The sequence below is a fragment of the Pagrus major genome, chromosome 12, assembly GCF_040436345.1.
Source record: "Pagrus major chromosome 12, Pma_NU_1.0".
NCBI classification, from domain to species: domain Eukaryota; kingdom Metazoa; phylum Chordata; class Actinopteri; order Spariformes; family Sparidae; genus Pagrus; species Pagrus major.
This window is the reverse complement of record NC_133226.1, coordinates 9,246,831-9,270,987: the sequence shown is the minus strand read 5'-3', so window position 1 is coordinate 9,270,987 and position 24,157 is coordinate 9,246,831. Positions and strand designations below refer to the sequence as shown.

At 40.2% G+C, this 24,157-nt stretch overlaps 2 protein-coding genes across 2 annotated transcripts; one reads left to right on the top strand and one right to left on the bottom strand.

The window, feature by feature from the left end:
• Positions 1-1,740: 1,740 nt before the first annotated feature.
• Positions 1,741-2,783, top strand: LOC141005893 (phospholipase A2-like). Its single transcript, XM_073477949.1, has 4 exons — positions 1,741-1,819; positions 1,910-2,057; positions 2,163-2,296; positions 2,453-2,783. Exons 1-4 carry the CDS (start codon positions 1,771-1,773, stop codon positions 2,569-2,571), a joined length of 450 nt encoding a protein of 149 aa, XP_073334050.1. The 5' UTR covers positions 1,741-1,770; the 3' UTR covers positions 2,572-2,783.
• A 6,019-nt stretch (positions 2,784-8,802) lies between these two features.
• On the bottom strand, positions 8,803-22,701 carry ppp1r3c2a (protein phosphatase 1 regulatory subunit 3C2, duplicate a). Its single transcript, XM_073478378.1, has 3 exons — positions 22,627-22,701; positions 22,321-22,457; positions 8,803-9,841 (listed from the first exon to the last, which is right to left on the bottom strand). The coding sequence occupies exons 1-3, from the start codon at positions 22,699-22,701 to the stop codon at positions 8,803-8,805; spliced, it is 1,251 nt and encodes a 416-aa protein (XP_073334479.1).
• Between the last annotated feature and the right edge of the window lie 1,456 nt (positions 22,702-24,157).

Here is a 24,157-nt window from a genome sequence, read left to right as displayed (position 1 = left end):
AGAAAAATTATCAGTATCGGCCATGATTATTGGTTACTGATATTAACTGGAAAAGAAAAATCCCTATTGTGAGGGTAGTAAAACTCCTCCTAAAAGTAGGGTTGTTCTGATACTGACACAAGTATTGCTGCCTAAAACCTGGATGAGGTAATGAAGGAAGCAAGTTCACATGACAATCTGATACCACATAATTTATTTATTGGAAACAGGACCCTGATATTTCATAGCAGCGTCTCGTACACCTTTATGTAACTTAACATCTTTTACTGCACAGGTGGCCAATTTCTATAACAGGAAGTGACTTGTGCTGCTTCAAGCAAATCCATAACAGAACATCCATACACTGTTTTGTAGCATACAGCTGTTAAAAAAATACTATTGATATATATATATATATATATATATATATATATATATATATATATATATATATATATATATATGATAGTGTATATAAATTAATAGTATTTTATATATATATGATTCCAGTACCTAAACTTTGTGTTTTGTCTGATATCAAGTACATGCACAGCACAGTTTAGGTACTGGAATCATATAAGGGGAAAAGAAGGTGGTATGGGAACATGTTTAGCTGAAAGTCATATGGTCAGAGCCGAGATAAAAACAGAAATATCAGTCTTGTGAATTCACAGATGTGTCGGAAAAGCTGAAACATTCTTCTCCACAGCCGCTGCTCAGTACACTTTGTGCCCCAACGTTCTCGTGCATATCAACATTTATACCTCCATTGCTTCAAGTCTGGGATTTTCCATGTCTCTGTACACATGGTGGAACATGGCAACATGCAGACTGTTTGGTCTCATGTTCTCTTTGTTGGATGAGACTGAGTGTGTTACATAATCACGCGAATATGTTGCAAGAATAGAAACTTACAGCTATTACAAAACGATGATTCACTTAGTAAATTCCTCTCTGCTTTATGATTATTTTCCTACATGACAACATTCCTACATTTATGACAAGGCATAGAAAGCATTAATTGATATCACATAGTCACACAACAACCTGTTTTTTTACTTTGCACCTATATTCTCAAAAAGAATGAAGGCAGTCTAAATACATTGTACAGACACTAGAAGAATCCCTCAGAGAGCTCATCACTCACTCAATATGTAAAAAAAAATCTGTAAATTGTGGCAGAAAAAGTCTCATCAAACATTTATTTTGCATTTTGATTCATATCTGCAGCAAAATACACATAGTGACTGACAACCAAGTGTTACACGTGACAGATTTTTGTTATTTACCGGTAACTTTAGTAAAATCTAGTAAAAACAAAAAAGTTGTGTGAACATGCAGTCATCTCATTCAAAAACCATGGGCATTAATATGCTGCTATGACAGCCTCGACTCCTCTGGGAAGACTTTCCATAAAGATATGGAGCCCGGCTGCAGAGATTTTCTTCCAGTCAGCCACAAGGGCATTAGAGAGGTCAGCCATTGATGTTGAATGTTGGCGTTCCACTTCTTCCCGAAGGTGCTGGATGGGGTTGGCGTCAGGCACTGTGCGGGTCAGTCGAGTTCAAACAACTCTTTTTGATGAAAAAGAAGTCTAGACAGAACATCAAACATATTCGACAAGATTCAGGATTCAGAAAAGTTCACAGAGTGTGGCCATGCTGCGAGGCGTGTGACCCTGTTGAGTATGAACAGCTGACAGGCCAGGTCCCAAGGTCCCATACTCGATATATAAAGAGGGCCTGATGTTAGAGTGAGAGATACTCTGTGACTAGCCCTCTGACACACAGGATGAATACCCTCCAGACTCTGCTTCTCGTGGCTGCAAGCCTCTGTGTTGGTGAGTGCGACCTGACTGAAGCCGTTCATCTGTACTCGCAGAGGTTGTGAAAGAATGGAATTGTGACTGTGTCTGTTTGTTGTGCTTCAGCCCAGTCTTTGGACAACAAGGCACTCAACCAGTTCAGACAGATGATCCTGTGCGTGATGCCTGACAGCTGGCCAATTTTTGATTACGCTGACTACGGCTGCTATTGCGGAAAAGGAGGCTCGGGCACACCCGTGGATGATCTGGACAGGTCATGATTCATTCAGCCTTATACCCAGACAAGATAAAAAAAAAAAAAAAAAAACTTGTCCTGTCTGTTTTTAAAATTTGCTTTGTTTGACTTTCTGACCCGTAGATGCTGCCAAGTGCACGACGCGTGTTACACTGATGCTATGCAGCACCCCGAGTGCTGGGCCATCCTGGACAACCCTTACACCGAGTTCTACGCCTACAACTGTGACGAGCAGAGCAAGAAGGTCACCTGTGGCAGTGAGTACAGCAAAACAACCTGATCCTATGAAGGGGCTTGTACTTGCGAACATGTTACTTGGCTTGTTGACTTGCTAAAATGCCTTTTTTTTAAACAACACATTAACTGACACTGTTACCGTTATACATTGCTCTCTCTTCTTCCGTCTCCTCCAGACAACAATGACGAATGCGAGATGTTCATCTGTGAGTGCGACAGGAAGGCTGCCGAGTGCTTTGCCAGATCACCCTGGATCCCCGAGCACGAGCACCTGCCCAGCGACAAATGTCAATAAAGAGCGAACAACCGTCTCAAATCAGGAATTTATGCTTCAACTCAAATATCAGTTTTTTTAGTTTTCAAAAGTGACAATTTGCTCAAGATCCATGGATGAATTGTCATTTTGGTGACCTATAGCCATCCATCATTCCCTACTAGTACTAGTTACACTTGCTGTGTTTGTAATTGTGAAGTAATTCTGACAATAAACACAGACGTGAACACACAGATCTGCATCTCTCATTTTACCTGACATGCTGTTTACTGACGGCTGGTTATTTAAGGGTGTGTTCTTAACTCGAGTTACCACAGAGGGCACCATGGTCCACCTATTGCTCCCCTAGTTTGCAGGATGAAATCAGTTGTATGATACAATGTAGACTCTTCCATTAGATATTATGTCCGTGTCAGCTGTCACAGTGTGCTTCATATACATGTACATATATGTAATATTTGCCCGTAATGAAATGATACAAATGTATATACTTAGTAATAAAAAACATGTTTTGGATGATGGCTTTTGTTTCACTTCTGTTTTATTTTTACTGCTTATTAATTTGGATTTTAGAGTGTTTCACGCTGTTTTTTGAACTTCTATTGTTTTTAACATATAATCCACAGAGTCACCTTTTCTGAATGTGGACCAAACATGGTGTAATCTCACAAACGAGTAATGTTCTCAGCAGTGGTGGAAAGAGTGCTGAAAATCTGTACTCAAGTACGAGTACAGTTACATTACTGAAATATTACTCAATTACAAGTAAAACGACTGTTAAAATAAAGCTTAATTAAAATAATTCTTTTTAAATGCTACTCAGAGCATTAGTTACTTTCTAACCGCTGATGTTTAATGCATTATCAATAGCAGGCGCTCAGTCGAAGGGGTTTCTGTTTCTCCAAATCTTCGGTCTAAATTTTTTCTCCTCACTCACCTCTCCAAACCCGCATGTGCTTCAGAGTTTTTGTGTTTTTTGCCCATATATCAGGGTTCTCATTGGCCCATTTGTGATCGGACAGCCTTATTGGCTACAAAAATGCCAGATAAAAGGTCTAGATATAAATTAAAATTGTACTCAGTATTTAATTATTATTTAAAAGTAACTAAGTAGATTGCGTAATGCATAAGTATGAGTAAAATTACAGATTTGAAAAAATACTTATTTTTTTTAGTAATTTGAGTAAATGTTATTAGTTACTTTATTATTACGTTGTTACGTTATTTATTTATTGCAAAGTAAAATGCTCTTTAAAGTTGCATGATCCCTAATTATTATTTATTTTTGGTAATATGAGCACGGCGGGGGTGAGCATGAGTTTTTGCTTAGAAAGACAAAGTTAGGGGACGTTCAGATCCTCACATCATTTTGCATCTTAAAGGTGCAACACACAACATTCTGCAACATCTAGCGGTTTCACCATTTGCAAAACAAATTCACAGCATCATTAACAGCTAATTCGCTATCATGCCCTGTAAAGTTAAGTACCCATCAATCTACCAACATGTCAAGAAGAAGAAAAACCAGCTCATAGCCAAGGTGATCCCTTTAGCAGCTTGCAGCACGTAACGCGTGCACTAACATGCATGTGCACCCAGCCCAGCTACCAAAACAAAGAACACAGAAACTTGGATCACAACACGTACTGTATATGGGAAGTGTGACTTTATTCGCTGGTCAGGATGCTTCATTGCTACACACAGCTCTCAGGGCACCAGATGGTTGGAAGTGAAAGTTTGGTAGCTTTCGGGACTATCTGGCACCAGAAGAAAACAAACTGGTGACTGCAGCCTAGTGTATTGGCTCCAGCTAACAGCCACTGTTAGCTCCCATCAGCTCACTCTGTGTGATCACAGCTGTGGCTGCAGCACACTGGATCAGTCTCCGGGCTATTGTTCAGACAACACTAAACATCAGCACTGTAAGCACCAGCAGCTGGTAGCTGGCTGCATGCCATCAGCCAGCTGTGGCTGCTGCTGGCTCAGAGATAAAATGAGGGAAACAACAAATCGAGGAACAAAATATTATGTGGATACTGACCACTGAAAAGCCTTTCTCTAACCTTCTCTTGCTGTCATTAGGGCTGCCGAAAGGGGCTCGTGCACCTGGTTGTGCCTCACATCAACCAGGAGTCTTCTTGTCTGAGGAACATAAATGACACCTTGCTGCACAGTCAGTGTCTTCCTACAGTAAATGACCTATATGAGACCCATATTCTGATCTGGCTTTGACTGCTTTGTGTGACTGAGCTCTTGTAATGATGATGTATACAGGTAGTTGTAACTTTGGTAACACTATATAATAGAGAACACATATTAACCTATAAGTTTCTTATTAGCATGCATAATATCTGCATATTGGCTCTTTATAAGTCATTATAAAACATATTAATGGTTTATTCTGCATGACCATAATTTACAACTGCAAGGCTGGTATAGCCAGTGCCAAACTACTAGTGAATTACTTATGAGCAAGACCTCACTTTAGAATGGGGAGCATGATCTGAGTTAGGGCGACTTGATTGAAAAGAGTTATTTTGACACATTAACACTTCAATGTGCTGTTACATCAGAATAGACCATATTAATGAAGTGTTATGTGACATTACCCATTGGTTTGTAGCCATCTTGGTTTTTTGGAGCCAAAAGGACCATATTTGGATGAAGGCGTGGAGCTTGATTGGCTATCTTGATTGGATCGGACCGAGAACCAGAGGGCACGCCGCGGTAGCAACTTGTAAATCACAGGAGTACACCCTGCGTTATTGTCTATTTTACTCTAAATGGGACCATAGAGATTTAGACCATGAACTCATTAGGAAACTGTTCACTGAGGTAATAAATCAAGTGAGAAGTAGGGCAATTTTCCCATAAGCTTACATACCCTAGACTTCTTATTGAAACCAGCAGAGACTAGTAAAGAGTCAACACGCTATCATTGCATGCCAATAAGCAATTAGGCATAATGGTTAATATGTGCTTCCGAGTATAAACTGTCACCATACAGCCCAGTCACAGGATATAACATAATGTTAGCAGTTAACAAGTTGTCCAAACCACAGATACGTCCGAGGTTGACATTTGTATCAGACATGGCATATCATGGTTCCTGTCATATGCCATGGAGGCGGAGGTGAAGGAGGTGGCATTATTACAAGCTACAAGACTGCCAAACAGGCGACCACAGTTCGAGTCTGTGGGGACATTGCCAGCAACCAAAACTGGCTGATATCAAGTTGCGAAACATTTCTAAGAATCATTTTGGAACCTTCATACTACTCTCAGTGCCATTTTTTTTATGATTTTGTTTACGCTCGTCACTCATAGGATGTCTGGAGGGGAAAGATCAAATACCTGACAATCACAGAACACTGATGACGCTCCTTAATAAGTAAGTTATGGCTTTTGGCAACAAGGCGTGTAAACCCGCTGCACGTGCAGACGACTCACGTGCGACATTCTGGATGGGATTTGATGTTTCCCTTACCCTAACCAGATCAGAAGCACAGCATAATGAAGAGAGAGAAATAGAGAATTGAACCTAAACACATGTAAAGTTGCAGCATAAGGAAACGTTTTGAACGTCTCTGTAGATTTGCAGCAACGTACTTAGCTAACATTTATTCTGCCGATTGGGTTGTATTGTAACTTATTGCAGGTCTCTCTTGAGATCTTGTCTCAATAAAAAGTTGGTGATACATAAAGCTTAACTAACTACAGCTTTGCTGGCAGCTGATATCAAGTGGCAAAATATATCCAACGATCATTTTGGAAACTTCCTAGTACTCTGAGTGTCTCTGTCTTGTCATTGATGACGATCATTAAAAAGTAAGTTACAGCTTTTGGCAACAAGGTGTGTGAACCTGCCGCACATGCAGACGGCTCACGTGCAACATTCTGGATGGGATTTTAAGCCAAACCATGATGTTTCCCTTACCCTAACCAGATCATAAGCACAGAGTAATGAAGAGAGAGAAATAGAGAATTGAACCTAAACACATGTAAAGTTGCAGCATAAGGAAACGTTTTGAACGTCTCTGTAGATTTGCAGCAACGTACTTAGCTAACATTGATTCTGCCGATTGGGTTGTATTGTAACTTATTGCATTCTCTCTCTCGAGATCTTGTCGCCATAAAAAGTTGGGAATAAATAAAGCTTAACCAACACTGGAATAACAGGCCTTTGAACGTGTGAATGGCAAATGTTTATACTTCAGATTATGTGCTGCAAAACAACCTCTGTTGGTAAAGCATTTGTTACAGCTTTGCTGGCAGCTGATATCTAGTTGCAAAATATATCCAAGGATCAATTTGGAAACTTCCCAGTACTCTAAGTGTCTCTGTCTTGTTTTATGATTTTGTTTACGCTCATCACTCATCAGATGTCAGGAGGGGAGAGATCCAATATCTGACAATCACAGAACATTGATGACGCTCCTTAATAAGGAAGTTACAGCTTTTAGCAATAAGGTGTGTAAACCCGCCGCACGTGCGGATGGCTCACGTGCGATATTCCTGATGGTATATATGATGTTTCCCTTACCCTAACCAGATCATAAGCACAGCATTCTGAAGAGAGAGAAATAGCGAATTGAACCTAAAGAAACGTAACGTTGCAGAAGACGGAAACATTTTGAACGTTTCTGTGGATTTGCAGAAACGTTCTTAACATTTATTCTGCCGATTGGGTTGTATTGTAACTTATTGCAGGTCTCTCTCCCGAGATCTTGTCTCCATAAAAAGTTGGGAAAAAATAAAGCTTAACTAACACTGGAATAACAGAACATTGATGACGCCCATTAAAAAGTAAGTTACAGTTTCTGGCATCAAGGTGTGTAAACCTGCTACATGTGTGGACGGCTCACATGCAACATTCCGGATGATATCACTCAGCGTTGGTAATTCTCGGAGGCGGTGGTCCTGGCAGAGACCAGCCTGCGAGAAAGGAAAGAAACAAGTCTAACAGAAAGGTGACTAAGAAGGCGGGGAACAAGAGCAGAAGAGGGAGAGACTCTCTTATTGTGGAGGGTGACTCCACCCTTGCATGTAGCCCACGCATTTTTTCAAAGTACATGCTGGCCCTGATGCTGCCATGGTTACTACTGCTATTTGCCATACCAATCATGTACAATACAAGATGCCGTCTGCTGTTCCACTTTTCACTGCAGGTAGGGGAGTGTCTAGAACAGGCTGTCACATGCAAACCATGTGCGGCAGTTTTCCCAGAAGATCGTTTACTTTGTTGACTTCCTTCTGGTATGCATGACGTACCACATGAAAAGACACACCTGAAATCTGAGCCCAAGCCAAGTGTAATAGAAACAAAAGTCACGAGCACAGGTCATTAATTTGTTCTTTCCTGTGCTTGGAGAAAATGGGTTAGTGGCTCAATGTTACTAGTTCAAAAGATTCTTGGAATAAAATCATGTCTTCGTCTCTGTGTGGACTGATACATGTGCGTTCTCTCAGACAAACACAGGTTTCAGGTTTTCACTTTCCCTCCAGGGATCCTGTATCAGGGCTTACGTGTCATGTGTCATGCTAGGACACACAAATTAAGTAAACTTTAAAGGTGCACTATGTAGTTTTTGGGATGACATTTAAATCAGAAGAGAAAGATCTTCATTGTCTAATTGTTTCATGCCTAAACAAACTAAATAAACAAACTGTCTTCGCTTTCATGACTAGATAAACTGAATAAACAAACTGATCTTAAAGTACGACACAGTTTCAAACTGTTATACTTTGTCTATATGTGGCGGACCCTGCCACCTTTCTAGCTTCAAACAGTGTTCTGGGGACCTTATTCCCCTCAAGGACAGCTTGTTTATATGGAAATATATCAAATAACTATTTCTGAGTTTTGATTATTACCTTATCAATAATATATATATGAACTTTCAGAGTGTGTATCATTACCTTATTAATATTGTATATATTAACTTTCTGAGTAGATTTTTTTTCTGTATAGTGCATCTTTAAGATGCATTTGTAAATGTGCATGGGTTAAATGATTTCACTTCTACAGAGGGAAGAAAAGACAAAGAAAAGCTTTTTTTTTCATAAAACAGATTTAATCAGAACATACATGCAGTATGTATTATTCACATTGCAGCTGGGTAGTTGTGCTCAGGTGGGTGAGCTGGACATCAGTCCAAAGTCCATACATCACTGAAAGCACATACTATCAAATAAATATTTTCACATTATTTATGTTGTCATATTGCTCTGGTAAGCAGTCACGGGCTGAATTCACTGGTCTGCACACAGAGCTTTCCACTCTGCTGTCACTCTGCTTGACAAACTCCTCTGAAGATACTGAAGCTCAGCAGAGTTCTGCACATTGAGGGACACATGTGAAGGCCAAGATGGTGAAGGCCATGACGGTGGCCGATTTTGTGAAAGTTTGGGGTAAGAATAGTAAGCATCGCCTTGGTTAGCATTCAATCCATCTTTTTCCATGAACACCCTGTAATTCAACCCCCTGTTGTCATCCCAGTGCGGCGTTGTGCCAGGTCCGGGCCTGAAGTACACACAAAACTCAACCCTCTCCTTTGGATCCATTTTCTTCGGTAGGCTTAGGTCAAAGGCAAAAACATCCACATCAGAACCTCCACAGCGCTGCTGCTGCAGGAATGTGCAAGGAATGTCATGATGGCTCCTCCAAGAGTCGAAGGTCACTCTGATGTTCACAGACTTTTCAACACAGACATGGGAGACACACACTTTGCCACGCAATATGTTCTCTGAAATGTTGCAGCTTTCCAGCTGTACGCGTGTCTCTCGCAGACGAGCAAGGAAGGCTTTCAAGTCAAGTGTCGGCTGGGAGAAACCCAGCCGCAACTTGTAGCGCTGCTGTTTGTTTGAAATCGACTGTTGGCCTTGCAGTTTGGCTGGGGGGGGTTTCATCAGCAGAGTAGAAACAGAGGAGGACGGCTCAGGGATAAACAGACGTACAGCTGTGAGCGCCAATCCTTTGGCATCCGCGAACACCACTCGCTTCTTGTTCGGACCTGCGCCGTCTTTGCGAAAACAGCTCCGAGGCCCTGAGGGCGCAGTGGATGACGGCAGCGATGATGATGTAGGGTAGGGGGAAGAGACGGAGTGACGGGGAGAGCGAAGGCTGGTCCTCTGTGGACAGTCAGTCTGCTGATAATGGTGCTGCTTGGGTTTCAGGGGAGCCATTGACAGCAGTTGATAAAGAGGCTGACGCTGGCTGAGGCTCAGGCACATGGCCAGGTCGACCGGCATCACAGCCTGCTGGTGGTGACTACCCAACGCTTGGAGAACTCTGGGGAGGAAGACATGATGGGGTTAAGTTAAGATCTATCATTACAAGGGATTTCTGTTTTGCCAAAATTCTGCTTGGACATGTAATGACAGTTCAATGAAAGTAAAGAAGCTTACCTTGTACAATTCATTTTCCAGCTGTAGATGTTACACAGTAACTATGTTGACTTTGCCAGAGGGCTGCATCAGATTATCTATAAGCAGAAAAAAAATGTAATTAAACATCAATCAGTCCAGAAATAAGACATCTACATGACCGAAAAACAGCTCCGAAAATACAAATCTAAAATCTAATCTTAAAAAATATACTTACAGATTGAAATTCACCATTTGGTTCAGCAAGTCAATGCCAGAGATGAAGTAGAAAAGAGGATCGTGAGTCTGTGGTGCCTCTGCACTCTCTGGAGTTTATGTATTGAGTTTAGAAATGAGGCTGAACCTTCTGCATGTGGGTGGAGTTTAGCCAAAGAAGGGAAGCGCCTTTGTTTATATCCTGCCCCTTGAAAGAACTGTCACACGGAGCCTCTTCAGGGACAAACTCATGTTGTCGTAATGCTGATCTGACTCACATGCACAATTTTTGGGTAGGATCCAAGAGGAAGAATGAGGTTAAGCATGCAGACACATGTGCACAGACTCTGGGACGTGGATTGTACACATGTGCTGTCGGCCAAAGCCTCTTGGGAAAAAACAAACACATAAATGAATAGCCTTTTAAAATGACAGGGTACTCCTTTAACTAGTTTCAGATGTAGAGAGGCTGAAAGCGTAACATCCAATTAAACCCCAAATTCAAAAACTAGAATATACATTTTTTTCCATTATATGTGTGAAATTGCGAAGTTGAAATCAATCTGTGAGACGTGCAACCTTTTAAATTCTGTCTTCTTACACATTTTTTATTTGGCACAGAGCTTTCATTCCGAGATCAGGAGAGGTACCTCCAGAGAAAAATCGTAATGCATAAAAAAGAAATTACCCAACATTTAGCTTTGATGTTGAGAGATGACATTGCCATTCATGGTGAGGTTAAAGGTGCAATACATAAGAATTTTGGTTAAAAACATTCAAAAGTTAACTAACGTCATCAACATTGTGTGAAGCAACAAACAACAGTCTCAAATCTCAAAGATGCCTATCTACTGTGCTGCAGGTTTATCTACTTAAAGCTGGGGTCGGTAAGTTGGAAAAACCGTCACGCCCAAGCTAGATTTGAAAGTATCCAGCCAGTTAACTCTGCCCCCCGCACTCAGGCCTCTCTCCAAAGCCGCTCCCCCCAAACCATGAACGCGCACCGTCCGACAACTGCCGAATACCGCCGTCGGAGTACGAGTCCTCACGAGCGGTGTGAAGAAGAGTACCAGTGCCTCGTTTTCATCACAACATCTAACAGCAAGTAGCTACCTCATGTCTCATTCACCTGTAAGTAAACACCTAATATTATCAAATTGAACGTAAACAACCAACATAGCCATTGCTAGCACTGATAGCTGTCAAGTTAGCTTTTTTTAGCATTCAGACATTGTTTTGAAAGTGTGTTTTGATGTTGTAACTCATTGCTGGTTAGCTAGCAGCAGCTGGCTATGGTAAGGTACATCAGATGGTATATTATATGGTACATTAGATATGGAAAAGCTAAAACATCAAGACAAGTGTGGGCCTGCTACATATTTTATTTTTTTGTTTCTCTCAGTGATTCTCAGACGAACGTGAATATTCACGACACGATGTTTTGCATGTTAGAGCTTCCACGATGAGATCATTGTTGACTCTGAGACATGCCAGAGCGAAGCACATCATCCCGTCAGCACGGACGCCATGAGTGGAGGCAGAGGCTGTGGGCGTGAGGGCGACAGGTCGAGAGGCGGGTGTTCATAGGTCGAGTAGAAAAGGGTTGCACATGAGCAGGTATTTGTGTTTGTACAGTATATTGACCAGGCATGTAACTTGGGCACAAGTGCCCTAATCAGAATCACATTCTTTGATAGTGTATATGTCTACAGGATGCCGAGGACAGTCGAGCTCTGTTCCATAAAAATATCTAATCATGTTGCTCATCTGTTGCTTTACAGGCCAGAATTCAAGGACTACGTTTGGAGCAATCACAAGTGCTGGAACTCTGTCGTTCTGTATTTACTCCTTGTTTTGCGTCATCTCTAACTTGTTTGAATAAAGTCTTGAAAATGATAAATGCCTTTTCTTTACACTTCCAGCATAAACAACCAACCCGTTACAGTTCTTTCACTTTACATGATGCACTAATAATAACAACTGAATTAGGCAAGACTCTTGTTTATTCCATTTCTTGGAACACGGGTAAATAAATAACACTACAAATATAGTATACCTTTTATCGGTCAGACAATATACAGTACAGTTAGCATAAACAACTATATACAGGAAGGACGTCCAGAGGTTTCTTGACTGGTTAGGCTGCTTATGTCGGTGCCTTCTCAATCCTCTACTGTTTTGGCAGTGACTGTCCTGTAGAAAGAATAGCACAATTACTTATCTGACAGTAAATGCAGCTTTTCAAGGGCCTTGAAATTACTTTCAATTTATTATAACGCCACAACTTGAGTTGCATTTTATGCAGTGACAAACATTCCTGAAAACAACCAGAAATAGTACCAACCAGAATTGTGCCATTTAGTCATTTCATATTTACCAATTCTACTTTTTGGGGGGGTTAGCTAAATGTCACTTTCAGAGTAATTTACATAGTTTCACATTCTCATTGTTTTTTCTATGCATTTTGACAGTAGTGTGTACAAGCTCTACATGCTGGACTTTTTGAAACACATATTACATGAATAACAGTGGTCTGATCCATGTTGCTGTCAGCATCAAGTGACACTCACCTGTCAGAGAGACTCTGCAGAAATAGTGGAAACCTCAGGGCATGGTTCTGCTGTGAAATGACGCTTCAAGGCTGGAAGTTGATGCATCCCTCTCATAACTATAGGACACAGAAATAGGCAACATCAGCACATTTGTAAAACATCCAGTTCAAAGTCTATATGAATGAACGTCACATAAGTACCATCTAACAACATCGGCTCACAAATACAATGCAAACTATATTCACAGTCATATATGTAATCTTCCTCTGACCTCTGAACAGTGGACTTTTAGCTAGCTAGCTAGCTAACGTCAGCTACAACCTGGGGACGGCCTTCCATTCCGAAACACCCCCACTCTGAAACACCGCTGTTCCGAATCCGACTTTCAAGTTCCAATTACTTCCCAATAGGGTTAGGGTTAGGGTTAGGGCCAGGGGTTCCCCAATAGCCTTTTCGGAATAGCGGGGTCTTTAGAAAAAATGGGAAACCCTGCCATTACGAAGAATGGAAGTCTATTTTCAGAAAGGCGGGGTGTAACCCTACAACCTGCTAACGTTAGTGTTGGGTGAATACATATGAGAGCACATGAGGAGCTAACGTTAGCTATGCTGACTACATAATGCAGAGTAATAATCATTTCCCCAACAAAACAAACCAGCTCATTACCCGTCCAGGCTCGTTTTACTTCTTGCGCTGTCACTTCTTTTTTGGTAGCCTTCTCGAGTGCAGTCTTTCTTTTCTTTCTTTGTTCAGCAGTGTAAGCTGCTGGAGGTACCGCTGGTGATGAGAAGTGTGGCTGTAGTTTCTAGTGTAGAAAGCCGGTCACGCGCAATGACTGATGGGCGGAGTCAGCACAGGGTCAGGTAAGGGCAGATTGATTGACAGGTAGTCTGTCCATACAAAATTGTTGGGCCGGTTAAATTGACTGGATGAAGTTTTCACAGCCCTGTGGCTGCCAGAGATCATTTAATATTTTGATTGCTGTCAGGATGTTAAGAAATGTTATACAAATATGATAGAAAATGCTTTTCAACAGAATTACCTACCCAAGCTTTAAGTTAGCATGCTAACGGGCTAACTCCTAGCCACTTTGTACCTAAAGAGTATAGTCAACACCAGCACTCCCAAAGTGCTCCGTGCTCCCTGTCCAGGCAGACTTTACAGTATGGTCACTGCTTCAGAACAATATATGGTTGTTGCTCAAGGAAAAAAAAAAATCATGTCCTGATCAAATTTATGAAAACACACATTTGCTCAACAGCACGTAGTCTAAAACAATTACATAATATGTATAAAAGAACACTGGAGCCGAGAGCTGGAACCGGCTGTAGTTAGGGGTTGGGCGCTCAATAGGATTTGAACATTCCAGCCTATATTTCATGAACCAGATTGTGTAACCTATTCTGGGCTATGCCAAGAAACTGTTTTGTAACAGTTTTTTTTGGGGCAGGTCTATGAAAAGACAGCCTGTACTTTCATTAGGCAAATCAACTCACGTCAGTTTTATTTAAGATGGTGCCAAATCACAACAGACATTATCTCTTAAGACTTTTTATTCAGAGCAGGTCCAGACCGACTCTTTAATTTACAGATACCCAACCTTTCCCCTCGGCGACAGCAGTGTGCTGTTGCTTTTTAGATATTTTCCCACTGTTACAATAAAAATATTGGAGCTGTCTGTACATTTTTTTCTGAATGACACATATAATATCTTGAAATATATCACAAGACCTGTTATGTTATACAGTGCTGTGTGACATATGATCAAACTAGTGCCAAGGTACACTGTTTAGCTTTCTTTTGTGTTCTCGTGATAGCTGGTAATCTCAATAAAACAAACCTAGTATTTTCCAGATAAATAATTAAAAAGAAAACTTAATAAATGGTAAGCAAGGCCTTTCTTGACTTCCATAGTATGTCCTCATATATGAATTCATTCCTTTACAGTGTGTTTGAATGCCCTGAAATAAGTAATCAAAAGTCTTCCAGCAACATATATATGTATATTTGTTTTTGCATGGATTTAGTAGAATTTGGAAAAAGGACAATCGTTTGTGCGATCGCTTAGCCACTGCAGCCTGGTCGTCAGGACCCCGGTTTAATGCACTACTTAAAGCAGATAGAATTACTAAACATAACACGACAACATGAAACAACCATCAAGAGTTCTCCAAGAAGTTTAAAACTGTTTACAGGAATGTCTTATAAGACATGATGCTACAAATTATATTTAAAGACATCATTAGTATGTTGTATTAGATCAATTTGGATATTTCACACAGTAATTAAAAAAAATCACAGGCCTTGTGTTATATTTCAAAATGTTGTATGTGTGTTATCCAGGAGTAATTTTATGCAAAATTCCGAGATAAACATGCTATCTGCTGTCCAATTGTTATTTTTACTGTAACAAAGTGAAAATATCTAAAAGCGTCAGTACACCGCTGTCGCCATGTGCCTTTTCATGGAGGTATGTTGGCTCTCTGTAGGCCTGCTCTAAATAAAAAGTTAGATAACTTAAACGACAACTCTAGGCACTGCCAAGGTTTGATTACATAAAACTGGTGTGTGTACTGTGTGTACTGGTATGTATGTGTCAGCTGCCTAAGTTTAAATGAGGCACGGGCGGGGAATGCAACATTGGCCACAAATGATTCAGTCCTTGTATGACCTCATAATTCATGTTCACATTCAACACTTTGGCAGTAAAAACGTTCCCGTGGCTAGTGAAAAAAAACGTAGTTATAGCCCTGATTAACCTTACCATAGAAACTTAAACCAACTAACACCCACTCCGGCTGAAAGGAAAGGGAGAGTCTGCCTAGCTAGCCAGCTACATTAGCACGCCACCACTGACTTAACTGAAATAAGAGCTAATTTATATAAATATTACGAAAAGAAGACTAGTAGTGTCAATACACCGCTGTCGCCAAGCGCTTGCTCATGGAGGTATGTTGGATCTGGCCTGCTCTAGATAAAAAGTTAGATAACTTCTGTTGTGATTTGGCACTTTAATGTGTGAAAACAGGTTCAGGCCAAGACCAGTCCAGGAGTTTTCACAATGCTGCCTCTTGTAACGATGACACAATACCCCATTGTTTTAACATGAAGGCCACCATCAAACTGACAAACTCTAGGCATTGCCCAGGTTTGATTACATAAACTGGTGAATGTATGACATGCCTGAAGAATGGTGATGTTTTCTTTGAGCCACACATTCAACAATCATGTTTTGATCTGCAAACCTGTGATGTAATTGTAAGGTCTTCTTCTCGTATAACTTGTGCGAATCACCAATCCATATACCATAGCTGGTATGTGAAACTGGCAATATACAAGTTGTGTGCTCTAACTTGTCATTATGAAGTAGATGTTGATTGCACAATATAATGCCAATAGCATAATGACACCATCAACGTTTAGATTTGTTGCCTATAAACCTCGCTTTCACTCTCCCATCTTGTGCGCCATGGGCACAAAATTACCCACAGTACTTATCACGACTGTAAAGGAGAAAGTTGAACATGCACAGGAGACTGCCGTTCGTGTGAAAGCAAAAGTCAACGGTGAGTCATTTTAACTTAATAACGTAGTTAAGTTTCGTCATGCTGTAACGTAACTGAAGGTATGTATGTTATGTAGTCATGTTCATACGTGAAGTTATATGAGTAATGTATTTATTTTAAGCCAACCAAGTACTTTTCTTGCCCAAACCTAACCAATCTGTGAGCGTACAACGAAGGTCCACTACACCTGTTGCTGGCCTTGGTATTGGCTGTCACCGGCAATCGACCTATTCGAATGAATCTCTTAAGCCTTTCTTTATAAGCCTTAAGTAGAGCAAGTTTATTCACTTCTGGTCAGAGACAGTACAACTAAGAGTCATGAAGACTGCATACTATGTATGTACACTGTATTTGCTTGGATGCAGACAATCCAATGTGCCCTGCATGCAAACTTTCTCCTGTGAGGTGAGCTCCCACAACAAAACAATGAGTAAGGCCGTACACATACCTTCCACGGCTGTCACCATATCTGTCCTCAGTCTCATTTTATTGGTTTATTTATGTCCCTTAGCAACTCTGGTGGTAGAGCATGCAAACCAGCTCCTGATGATGTACTTGCAAGCACGTATTTCCCATGCTGTCAATGTGTTCTTTTACAGGATGTCCAATGGCCCCTAAATACACACCATTTCCCAGAATAGGAAATTTTCTATCTTGTTTAAAAGATGTCTATTTGTTGAATGACATCAATCATCAGTCAAACTGCCTAGCTAATGGAGAAAGTTCTCAGACAAACGGTTGGAGGACAAGGAGTTCAGACCATGACTACGCCCATCTCTTAAAATAATGGTGAGACATACTTGTCTGTCTGCTCTCTGAGGCATACCGCTCTGTCGTCAAAGGAGTAATCACAAACTAAGACTGTTTATTTGTGCTAAATTGTGTGTTAAATTTAACTTCCTTCATGCACCCTGCTTTAACACATTACTTTAAACAGATTGAATATACTAACTAAACATAAACATAGTACACCAAACAATCATCCAGCGTTAACAAGGTTGAAATTTCTTTAAGGAATTTCTTATAACGCTACTAATCATAAGACATCATAACTATGGTGTTATGTGATAAATAGTGCTACGTGATATATCACAATTTAACATCACAGACCTTGTGATATATTTCAGTATGTTGGAAAATTCAAATATAAAGATGTTATCTGCTGTCCCGTTATTTTACTTTAACAAAGTGAAAATATTTAAAAAGCGACAGTACATGTGTGCTCGCTCATCAGGGAATGTCTGGTCTCTGTAGTCTGCTCTGCTCTTAATGAAAAAAAAAACGCTGTTAGATAACTGCTGTTGCGATTACATAAATAAATTATTGCCGTGAATTAAATGGTTATAAAATGGGTTCAGACAACGAGCAGTCTTGGAATCTTTACCATGCTGCCCCAGGCACCTAGTACAAAAGATTTCACCGTCCAACTGACACGAAAATTCTGGGCACTGCGCACGGTTACGTAAACTGGTTCATTCACGACAGGCTCGAACAATCATATGTAATTAAATAAAGACTTAGAGGTGTGAGGTTCCAATGTCACACCGGGGCACTCCCAGTTCTTGGCTTAAGCACTCTATTATATATGTTATCAGGTTAGACTGCTTGCTGTTTAAGGCGGAAATACACCTTTTGACATGATGTTTTCCTCACTGTGAAGTCTTCTTTTCATATTATTTGTGCAAATCCTTGATATACTATAGCCAATATGTTAAAATGACAATTACAAATGCTAATGAAGGTTCTCAGTCATCCAGGTCATGTTAATTCTAAGTGCTGTATCGTAGGCAACTGGACGTGTTCACAATTAGACATACATGTATTTTATGTGCATCTTGTTCCATATAAGCCTGAAGCAGAGCATATACTTTATACAGTCTATACTTAGATGACGACAATCCAATGTGCCCTGCATGCAGACTGTCACCTCTGGGGTGAGTCCGCATAATAAAACAGTGAGTAAGGCCGTACACATACCTTCGTATGCTGTCACTATATCTTTCTTCATCTCGGTTTATCAGTCTGTCTGTCCTTAAGCAACTCTAGTGGTAGAGCATGCCAACCAGCTTCCGATGATGCAAGATAAATAACAATAGGCAACAACATAGGCATGTTGCTATGTCTGTGTTTGTTTGTGAACATGATGGTATCTCCGTTTTGGCCGTTGTTTAGTCACACTACTCGTTCTCAGGGAGTTTGTATTATTTATTCATCCCACTAATCTAATGTAAAAATTCAGATTTTGGGGTTTATGAATGTTTATGTATGTGCAAAAAAAGATCATCCTCACTACTTAGGTGTGAAAGGGAAAAACCATGATGAGATGTAGACAATGCTAATTGATTGTTTAAAACACACCTTGTATTGGTTTATTCCACAAACAAAACATGCCAGAAATGTTAAAGTAGAGCACTCATGTCAGTTAATTATATGTTTTGGGGTCATGTTGTTTCACCCGTCTCACCACAGTTAAAACTGGTTGACTCTGTGCCCGGCATATGAATATAGAGCAATGAGAAACTTGAGCCAAACCACTTTCATACAGTTCCAACACAAGCTGTGCCTCCACAAAGTGCATCAGTTTTACTGCGTGGCTAATTTCACTTCGTCAGATCAGATCATATTGGAGCAACACATGTTTGAACTGGAAGCTCAGTGTTGGCAGTGAACAGTTTTTTTTCTACTCCAGCAAGAAGAAGCCTAGAAGGTAAAATGATTAGATTTCTTGTTTACGTTATGGTTGATAACTGACCACTTTATCAGGGTAGGTTTGTGTCATAGAGAGCGGAAATGGGCTTGCTTTTCGAAACACCTCCTAAATGCAAGTAATACATAGCTGCATTGAAAGCAGCTTGAGAAAATGTATTAACATGCTGATCACTTCTAATTAAAAAAAATGTGTGAAGAATCAATTAGCTTCAGAATGTCTCTGTGGGCGTGAATCTCTGGATCTCCTTAAATGATATATTTCACACTGTAGCCTTGTATCACATTAAAGCTAGGGTTTGTAACTTATTCCAGAAGCATTATTGTTATATTTGTAGAAAATGTCTTAACATCCTGAGAGCAATCAATAAATCAAATGCACTGACAAATACAATAATAAAATTCAGTAACTGTGGTTGTTGCAGGCCTCTAATAAACCAATCCAATTGTATGAAAATATTTAAAACTGCCCCTGAGGCGACGAACGAGCGACCTGCAGCAGAGACAGATTGTCATTCAGCAGCTAACTGAATAACACAAAGCATACAGCTCCTGAGCCATAGCACAGAGCTGCAGCCTGCTGCAGTGGCTAGCATTAGCACAAAGCACACAACCCCTGAGCCAAGCTAACTCAGATATCACAAAGCACACACCTACAGCAGTAAGGCCTGGTAGCCTTTTCAGACTGAGGTATGATTGTGACGGCTATTTTGCTTGTGTTTACATGATTTTGGCATTTCAGCATTTAAAAGAGTTGTTTATTTATGTATTTATTAGACTAAAACAGTGAAGAGAGCTTTTTGAACGTAGCAAACTAGCCACTAACACATCTCCTTCTGGCCAGTGTGAGCTACATCTCTTTTGAAACTCAACACCAGAACTGCACAATGCTGGGCACATACTCAGTATTCATTCATCCATAGTATACGGGCTTCAAGGCACATGTGATATCTTGTCTTATTATATTTTATCTCATCTTACTAACTAACAGTAGTTTACTCACACATTACTCATGAATCCGGTAAAGCCGATAAAGTAGCTTCCTTCCCCCTGTTAGTCACTGTGAAAGTGCTGCCTAAAATCATGATGACTGGTTTCTGCAGCATGCAGATGTTCACTGAGATGAGATAGTGTCTGTCTGTCTGTGCCCATTTACGGTCGGTCTGTGTGCCTAGCCATTTCTGCTGACATATGTCATTATTGTGGACTCAAATGGATTCAAAGATTTCCACCACTGATCAATAGTTCTGTAAGCACAACTACGGTAAAGTACAGTCTCTCTCACTCATTGATATACCTCCTGTCACTAATTGCCACTAATGTCTCTGTGAGACAGTAGGAGTACATGTTAGCTGAGCTGTTTGTTCTAAAAAGACAGGGAGCCATCTGAGGATAGCTGTTTATGCTTGTGACAAAACAAATTAGACACCTATTTGCATGCATTGAAAAACGTCAGAGTTATACAATGAAAAAAAACGTTGCTTATTGCAATGACTTAGGTGGGACTAATTACCCGCACTGGTAGGTATGCTTAAGAAAAAAAGGAAGAAAGAAAGAAAGAAAGAAAGAGAAAGAAAGTGGCGGCTTTGGTAAATGTTTATGGATGACCTGTTACTGCATGTACAGAGAAACGAAAAGAAAACCCACAGAAGGATATGCTTGAATAAAATTGTTCAAAAATGAGTTGCAGGAATCCAGCACTCTGTAAGGACTTGTCGTGTCTTGAAGACAAATTTTGTCCGTACTTTCCTCTGAGTCAACTTCAATTATCCTTTCAATTTAGCCTAAAACATTCAAAAATGAACTTAAATTTGCAACAGAACGTGAAGAAAAACAGTGCTCACATTATGTCAAAGACATCTCTGCAACACAGTACAAAGCCATCTATCTACTGAAGTTAGCATGCCAGTCAGCTAACCCCTATCCACTTTGTACCTCAAGAGGTTACAGTCCGATAGTAATCAAAACCAACACGCCCTGCTGGTGCTCTGAGCTCCAAGTCTGGGCCGAGTCAGTTTGTCTGACCGATAGCTGTTTGATTATCTGAACTTACGAGCTAACAGCAGTTAAAGTTAGAGGCAGTCAGCGGTTACTCTGGTGATATGCTGCCCCATGTTTGTTTGTAGTATGAATTAGACAGGTGGCCAAATCTCACATATTGTGCCTTTAAATTACATCAAAGCAAATTTTAGAGATCCCATCAGCGCCAAAGATCGTTTGGTAGTATGTCTCTGGTAAAATGGTGTTTTGTGAATGTTTAATTTGCAACCAAATATACGTTATATATACGTTATATAAGTGTTTAATAAGTTAGATAAGTATCCCAGATGAGTTACTAGAGAAGACCATCTGAAAAAGTGTCTCCTAAATGCCATCAATTAGCTTCCATAAAAGAGGTCGGCTACGGGTGGGAACCAATATTATAAGCTCTCCTGCGACATTATTTTGAAGATAAATGGACGAGCCAGCTTGGCTAATTTTAGCTGGTAACTAGCTCTTAGCGGTCTGGACCACTCTGCTGAATGAAGGATAGCAAGGCGTTCAGGTGCCATTCACCATCAGTTGCTTTATTGCACAATAAAGACAACCCTCTCATGAGGTTATGCTGTAGCCCTGAGCTTAACTAGACATTTTGCCGCTTTCATCACTCGTTGCAGCGTGCAGTCTTCACTGTCTCAAACAAGTGCACGCTGCCTCCCACGACACACACTCACAGGCCACCCCACAAGGCCTACACCCTTATAGGAGAAAAGGGTAAAGGGGTAATCCTGCCGGTAACACTGGTGAGCTCACTGCACTGTCACCAACAACAAGTATTCAACACGTCTGGCTGTCTGTTTCCGTCATTCCTCAAGTGGTTCACCTTGTCTGCTCCGTGCTAGTTTTGATTGATGAACTAGGACAGCAGATCAGCCCACTGTGCCTTCCATGTCTTGACATGAATGTGAAAAGCTGATGACGTAATAGCATAATTAAAGGCTTGCATGTTTCAAAACCTCTACATTAATATAGGCATTCCCGAGATAGTATTATGGAACAAATCAACCCGCAGGCAATGAAGGAAAATACGTAAGTTAATCAATAAACCATTTGGTGGAGCAGCAGGAAAGGGGTTTCTGGCACAACGTCACCTACTTCCAAGATGCACGGAGATGGGAAACAGTCCAAATAGGTCAGAACATCAGCAACACTTGTAGGATAGAACAACTTTATTATTAGACCAATGCATTTCCAATGTTATTTCCAATGTATTTTTTGCTCAGACTACATGATGTAACACTACGGGATTTGATAAATATCACCTGACTATCGTGTATTGATCCTGATCGGTGCATGCTTTCACATCATGGGCTCAGTTATTTCACCTCATTCTACAGGGTCTGTAATATGTCTGCATGCCCTCAATCCACGCCCGACCACATGTACACATCTCTCCGACACCCATGCGGTAAGGGCCGAACCCTACATATCTTCCACCCTGATCTGACTGGCCGGCAGCACCCTGAAAGTGTGAGAGTAAAAGTGTATGAAAGAGAACAGAAGAACGGTCATGAAGGTTGACATTTGAGGAGAGCTGATATGACTGATATGGCTGATATGATATGATCTTGACTCCTGTGGCCACGTGGATTCACACTTTGAGCGCATACAGCGACAGATAACAAACCGACCTCGAACATATCTGGATTATCGATTGAAGAAGGTTCAGTCTGGAGATTCTGGATCAGGAGTTTGGACTGGACCATTTTGGCTGGCAGGTTGACTGATGATTCCTGGATAAACATCCTGGACTCACAGGATCTATGGTTTCTCATAATACAGAGTAAATTACACATTCTGGATATTTGTGATTGATGAGTCAGTGTAATCGCTCAGCAGAAAGGTGAGTGTGTGTGTCTGGCTTACCTGCTTAAGCTCTTCCAGAAGATCTCAAAGAAAGAGATATTTCCCTTGTATTTGTCTTTCGTTATGTCAGGGAAATGCTCTGATTCGTACACACCAAAATGGAGTTCAGAAAGTCCCCATCAAATCTGTGAGCAGTAGAAAGAGGGGAGTGTGACCCTGCTATAATGCACCCAAACATTAATGTCTATGAAATATCTAATCACATGAATAAAATGTGCACATAATCAAAAGTATTAGTAGGAGTTTCTTTTATTTAAATATGACACTACAACTGTTTTTATTTTATTTCACACTTTATTTCACTCATTCATGTATTATTGAACACGTGAGATGCATGCTCGTGCATGAATTATTATTGGTTACAAAGGAAGATTCAAACGGTGGCCCTGAGGGTCATAACACAACAACATTTCAGAAAACAAAACAACATTTAAAAAACACAGAACTTCACGATACAAATATTTCACAAAAGGTAACAGGGCTGATGCTTCAGCATCACAAAAACTAAAAAGGCTGTCAAAGTGGTGATGAAAAGAGCAATGATGACCTTATCCCCCTTTAAGCTAACCAGTCATGTTTGTGGTGTCTACAGCAGGTATTTCAAGCCAAAACATGATCTTCCCCTAACCCTCACCAAGTGGTTGTTATGCTTCAACCTAACCAGACCAAAAACACAATAATAACAAAAAAAGGATAACAATGTCAAGTTGAAAACTGACTCAAAAGAAATGTGAAGTTGAAACATGAAGAAAAGTAAAGCTTCAGCTTGTATGTGTGGCTCACAGAAACGTACATTTATTCTGATGATAAGGTTGCCATGCTCTACTTTGTGCTGCTGTAAAAGGCTGTAAAGCCCCAAAAAGTCTTTAAGAAAGCTGTTAATAGGTTTGCAATAAAGGATTTTAAAACTAAATTGTAGTAGCTGCAAAAAAGCATAGTTTACTGGTAATGAATGAATAATAAAGTATGTATTAATCTTGATAAAGAAATAAAGTATATGCAGAGGTTAACAGGTAAGTTGGTTAAGACCAATAAATGTGTCTGTAATGCTATTATAAACAATCTTTATGAACTCATAAGGCTTTCATTAACATTCATCAGTCTTTAAACTGTTAACAAGTTATTTATAACTGCTTCTAAATGTCTTATAATCAAATGATAAATGCATTTATGATGCTATCACTAACACTTATAAAGTCTTATTAACACATAATGTTAATAAGCATCTTAGGATAAAAGGGACTTGTTAACCATTGACACATATTACTTATTAGTAAGTGTTATCAAACAAAGATA

Coding starts and splice junctions, on each gene's coding strand:
- LOC141005893 (XM_073477949.1), top strand. CDS start 1,771: ATGAATACCCTCCAGACTCTGCTTCTCGTGGCTGCAAGCCTCTGTGTT. Junction 1,820..1,909: donor GGCTGCAAGCCTCTGTGTTG/GTGAGTGCGACC, acceptor GTTGTGCTTCAG/CCCAGTCTTTGGACAACAAG. Junction 2,058..2,162: donor CCCGTGGATGATCTGGACAG/GTCATGATTCAT, acceptor TCTGACCCGTAG/ATGCTGCCAAGTGCACGACG.
- ppp1r3c2a (XM_073478378.1), bottom strand. CDS start 22,701: ATGGTCCAGTCCAAACTCCTGATCCAGAATCTCCAGACTGAACCTTCT. Junction 22,458..22,626: donor ATAATCCAGATATGTTCGAG/GTCGGTTTGTTA, acceptor TCACACTTTCAG/GGTGCTGCCGGCCAGTCAGA. Junction 9,842..22,320: donor TACAGACCCTGTAGAATGAG/GTGAAATAACTG, acceptor CTTCCTCCCCAG/AGTTCTCCAAGCGTTGGGTA.